The sequence below is a fragment of the Gobio gobio genome (assembly GCF_949357685.1).
Source record: "Gobio gobio genome assembly, chromosome: 8".
Taxonomy (NCBI): domain Eukaryota; kingdom Metazoa; phylum Chordata; class Actinopteri; order Cypriniformes; family Gobionidae; genus Gobio; species Gobio gobio.
In genome coordinates, this window is record NC_137114.1 from 56,010,257 (window position 1) to 56,015,743 (window position 5,487).

The window sequence follows — 5,487 nt, forward strand, 5'->3', positions numbered from 1 at the left end:
GTTACTCTTGAGTGTTACTCTTGAGCGTTCTCTGAGCGTTACTCTTGAGTGTTCTCTGAGCGTTACTCTTGAGCGTTCTCTGAGCGTTACTCTTGAGTGTTCTCTGAGCGTTACTCTTGAGTGTTCTCTGAGCGTTACTCTTGAGTGTTCTCTGAGCGTTACTCTTGAGTGTTTTCTGAGTGTTTTCTGAGCGTTACTCTTGAGCGTTCTCTGAGCGTTACTCTTGAGCGTTCTCTGAGCGTTACTCTTGAGTGTTACTCTTGAGCGTTCTCTGAGCGTTACTCTTGAGTGTTCTCTGAGCGTTACTCTTGAGTGTTCTCTGAGCGTTACTCTTGAGTGTTACTCTTGAGCGTTCTCTGAGCGTTACTCTTGAGTGTTCTCTGAGTGTTACTCTTGAGCGTTCTCTGAGCGTTACTCTTGAGTGTTACTCTTGAGTTTTCTCTGAGCGTTACTCTTGAGTGTTCTCTGAGCGTTACTCTTGAGCGTTCTCTGAGTGTTACTCTTGAGTTTTCTCTGAGCGTTACTCTTGAGTGTTCTCTGAGCGTTACTCTTGAGTGTTCTCTGAGTGTTAGTCTTGAGCGTTCTCTGAGCGTTACTCTTGAGTGTTCTCTGAGCGTTACTCTTGAGTGTTCTCTGAGCGTTACTCTTGAGCGTTCTCTGAGCGTTACTCTTGAGTGTTACTCTTGAGTGTTCTCTGAGCGTTACTCTTGAGTGTTCTCTGAGCAGGAGTCTGATATATTTAAGGTGAGCTGACTGAGAAGACGATGGCGGAATATTTGAACGGTAAAATCGCCTATTTGCCAATATTTTGGGTATAAACCAGTACTAATAGGGAACCTGAAAATACAATCATAAGGAAAAATAATAAACCCACCAATCAACGAACTGGGCGTTCATGAGTGATGTTAAAGAGAGGTGGAATAGAAGAACTCTCACTCCTAAAACCGGTGGATTCTGTTGTCACAGTCGAGGAACTGCTCATCTCCAGCTCTGGGGATTTCCAGTGTTTGAGGTTTTCATCAGAGCTTTCTCTCAGAATGAGGGAAGTTAGTGCAACTCAGCGGCCGTTGAGCCCTTGAGCTCTTGCGTGTGTGTGTGTGTGTGTGTGTGGTTGCATCAGTGGTGTGTGTGTGGTAACAGATGAAGCATATAAACCCCAGGAGAGCAGCTCTGGTCCATCTGCACATCTGAGCCATGGTTCTGAAGGAGTCCTTCCACACACACACTCTCAGTCCAGAGCTGCAGCCGCACAGGAGCGAAGAGGAGGATGGAGGAGGAGGAGGAGGAGGAGGAGGAGGAGCGGTGCTGCAGGTCCACAGTAAATGGAACAACATCCGTAAGTGCACTCGTTTTTATTTTATTCCTTTAGTGTAAAGAAACACACACACACACACAGATTTATTCATATCTATATTCTCTTCTGGATCCATCCATCCAAATGACTGCATATTTACTTCAACACTGTCTCATTTGCATGTGTGCGTGCGTGCATGCGTGTGTGTGTGTGTGTGTGTGTGTGTGTGTGTGTGTGTGTGTGTGTGTGTGTGTGTGTGTGTGTGTGTGTGTGTGTGTGTGTGTGTGTGTGTGTCAGATCTGTGTGTGGTGTGTGTTCTGCTGGGCGTGTCGCTCATCTCTCTGCTGGACGGCTGTCGCTCCTCCTCTGACCCGTGGGTTTGGCTGGACTCCACCCGCTCCGTCTGGGACTGGATGTCGGTGTGGGTGGTGCTGCTGTTCACAGGCCTGCAGGCGGCGCTCTATCATCTGCCTGTGGGACGGGTGAGGCCAGAACCAGAACCTGAACCAGAACCAGAACCTGCAGTCTATCATTCATTACTGATGTTCCTCTTTTATGCAGGAGACCGAAGGCAAGAGGGGCTGCAATGGAGAGCGTTTAAAATACAGACTCAATGGTAGGAAATGAAACACATCCATCCATCCTTCATACATCACCCACCCATCCATCCATCACCCATCCATCCATCATCCATACATCCATCATCCATCCATCCATCATTCATACATCCATCATCCATCTATCCATCATCCATCCATCCATCATTCATACATCCATCATCCATCCAACCATATCATCCAACCACATCCAACCAACCACATCCATCCAACCATATCCATCCAACACAATCCATCCAACCACATCCATCCAACCAACCACATCAATCCAACCACATCCATCCATCCAACCATATCCATCCAACCACATCCATCCAACCACATCCATCCAACCATATCCATCCAACACAATCCATCCAACCACATCCATCCAACCAACCACATCAATCCAACCACATCCATCCATCCATCCAACCATATCCATCCAACCACATCCATCCAACCAACCACATCAATCCAACCACATCCATCCATCCATCCAACCATATCCATCCAACCACATCCATCCAACCATATCCATCCAACCACATCCATCCATCCATCCATCCATCCATCCAACCAACCACATCCATCCAACCATATCCATCCAACACTATCCATCCAACCACATCCAACCAACCAACCACATCAATCCAACCACATCAATCCAACCACATCCATCCATCCATCCATCCAACCAACCACACCCATCCAACCACACCCATCCAACCACATCCATCCAACACTATCCATCCAACCACATCCATCCAACCAACCACATCAATCCAACCACATCCATCCAACCACATCCATCCAACCATATCCATCCAACACTATCCATCCAACCACATCCATCCAACCATATCCATCCAACCACATCCATCCATCCATCCAACCACATCCATCCAACCATATCCATCCAACCAACCACATCCATCCATATCCATCCAACCACATCCATCCAACCATATCATCCATCCATCCAACCAACCATATCCATCCAACCACATCCATCCAACCATATCCATCCAACCACATCCATCCAACCATATCCATCCAACCACATCCATCCAACCATATCCATCCAACCACATCCATCCAACCATATCCATCCAACCACATCCATCCAACCATATCCAACCATATCCATCCAACCACATCCATCCAACCACATCCATCCAACCATATCCAACCATATCCATCCAACCACATCCATCCAACCACATCCATCCAACCACATCCATCCAACCACATCCATCCAACCATATCCATCCAACCACATCCATCCAACCACATCCATCCAACCATATCCAACCATATCCATCCAACCACATCCATCCAACCACATCCATCCAACCACATCCAACCATATCCATCCAACCACATCCATCCAACCATATCCATCCATCTATCCATCAATCCAACCAACCATATCCATCCAACCACATCCATCCATCCAACCGGCGGCAGTGGTTCAGTGGTTCATGTAGGTTGTCTACAAACCGGAAGGTTGGTGGTTCGATCCCTGGTTTCACCTGACCAAGTGTTGAGGTGTCCATGAGCAAGAGCCCTAACCCCAGCTGCTCCAGACGAGCTGATGGAGCCTTGCATGGCTGACACCGCCGTCTGTGTGTGAATGAGTGTGTGAATGAGTGTGTGAATGGGTGTGTGAATGAGTGTGTGAATGAGTGTGTGAATGGGTGTGTGAATGAGTGTGTGAATGAGTGTGTGAATGAGTGTGTGAATGGGTGAATGTGAGGCAAATGTAAAGCGCTTTGGATGGCCGTAGGTCTGTTAAAAGCGCTATACTGTATAAATGCAGTCCATTTACCATTTATCCATCCAACCAACCATATCTATACATCCATCCATCCATCCATCCTTCCGACCATATCCATCCATCCGACCTAATCCATCCATCCGACCATATCCATCCATCCGACCATATCCATCCATCCAACCATATCCATCCATTCATCCATCCGACCATATCCATCCATCCGACCATATCCATCCATCCGACCATATCCATCCATCCATCCATCCATCCATCCATCCAACCGACCATATCCATCCATCCATCCAACCAACCATCCGACCATATCCATCCATCCATCCATCGAACCATATCCATCCATCCATCCAACCATATCATCCTTCCGACCATATCCATCCATCCGACCATATCCATCCATCCGACCATATCCATCCATCCATCCAACCATATCATCCTTCCGACCATATCCATCCATCCGACCTAATCCATCCATCCGACCATATCCATCCATCCGACCATATCCATCCATCCGACCATATCCATCCATCCGACCATATCCATCCATCCGACCATATCCATCCATCCATCCATCCAACCGACCATATCCATCCATCCATCCAACCAACCATCCGACCATATCCATCCATCCATCCATCGAACCATATCCATCCATCCATCCGACCATATCATCCTTCCGACCATATCCATCCATCCGACCTAATCCATCCATCCGACCATATCCATCCATCCGACCATATCCATCCATCCATCCGACCATATCCATCCATCCGACCATATCCATCCATCCATCCATCCATCCATCCGACCATATCCATCCATCCATCCATCCATCCATCCAACCACATCCATCCATCCACATCCATCCCCATCCATCTATCCATCCATCCAACCGAACATATCCATCCATCCGACCATATCCATCCATCCATCCGACCATATCATCCTTCCGACCATATCCATCCATCCGACCTAATCCATCCTTCCGACCATATCCATCCATCCGACCTAATCCATCCATCCGACCATATCCATCCATCCGACCATATCCATCCATCCATCCGACCATATCCATCCATCCGACCATATCCATCCATCCGACCATATCCATCCATCCGACCTAATCTGAACAATCTGAATAAAAACTGAACGTGTCTGCTTAATAAAGCAGGATCCGACCGTGAGTCTCGGCAGCGGCAGGAGTCATTCATCAGATTTAAGAGTGAGGAGCTGACTGATGATAGCGGAAGATCTGGTTTCAAAGCGAAACGTAAAAGCGCCTATTTAAGGGAGTTTGTCATTTGTTTTGTTGTTGTGTTTTTCATTAAAAATAATAGGCTAATGAACCCACAATTCAAGCAACCCGCAGCCGAATTGGCGCTAATTCAAAACTGAAAGTAAAATGTGCACGGCCGCACAGAGCGCGCATTGTTTACTTTCGCCTGGCTCCGCAGTGCGAGCCTCCGCGCTCCGCGCATTTATTTTTTGCTGCGCGCACCCTCGCGCTCGTGCGGGCGCGTCGAGTATAAACAAGGGGACGAACTGTTATTCATTCATGGCGTACATCTCAATCATAGACTGATCAATGCTTGATCAGTGCCCTGACTACTGAACTAGGGAACTGATTGAGACGCACCCATGAACTCACAGAGCACGCATTTACAGACGAGCTGTCATTCACGGTGTGCGCGCACTGGCGCGTTTTCAGTTCAGAGCGGTCGTGTGCATGTTACTTTAGATTTAAAAGCCTCCGCCGGTGATACCGGTATTACCGGTGTTGTCACACATCAATTAACCGGTGG

At 47.7% G+C, this 5,487-nt stretch overlaps 1 protein-coding gene across 1 annotated transcript in view; it reads left to right on the forward strand.

Moving 5' to 3' along the window:
* Positions 1–1,194: 1,194 nt before the first annotated feature.
* The window catches only part of LOC307130417 (delta(14)-sterol reductase TM7SF2), a gene marked incomplete at both ends in the record, with an annotated part of 13,217 nt that continues 8,924 nt past the window's right edge, over positions 1,195–5,487 (forward strand). The window contains 3 exons of the mRNA XM_079823381.1: positions 1,195–1,336; positions 1,592–1,776; positions 1,856–1,910. Coding sequence (XP_079679507.1) covers positions 1,195–1,336; positions 1,592–1,776; positions 1,856–1,910 — 382 coding nt within the window. The remainder of the gene's footprint in view (positions 1,337–1,591; positions 1,777–1,855; positions 1,911–5,487) is intronic.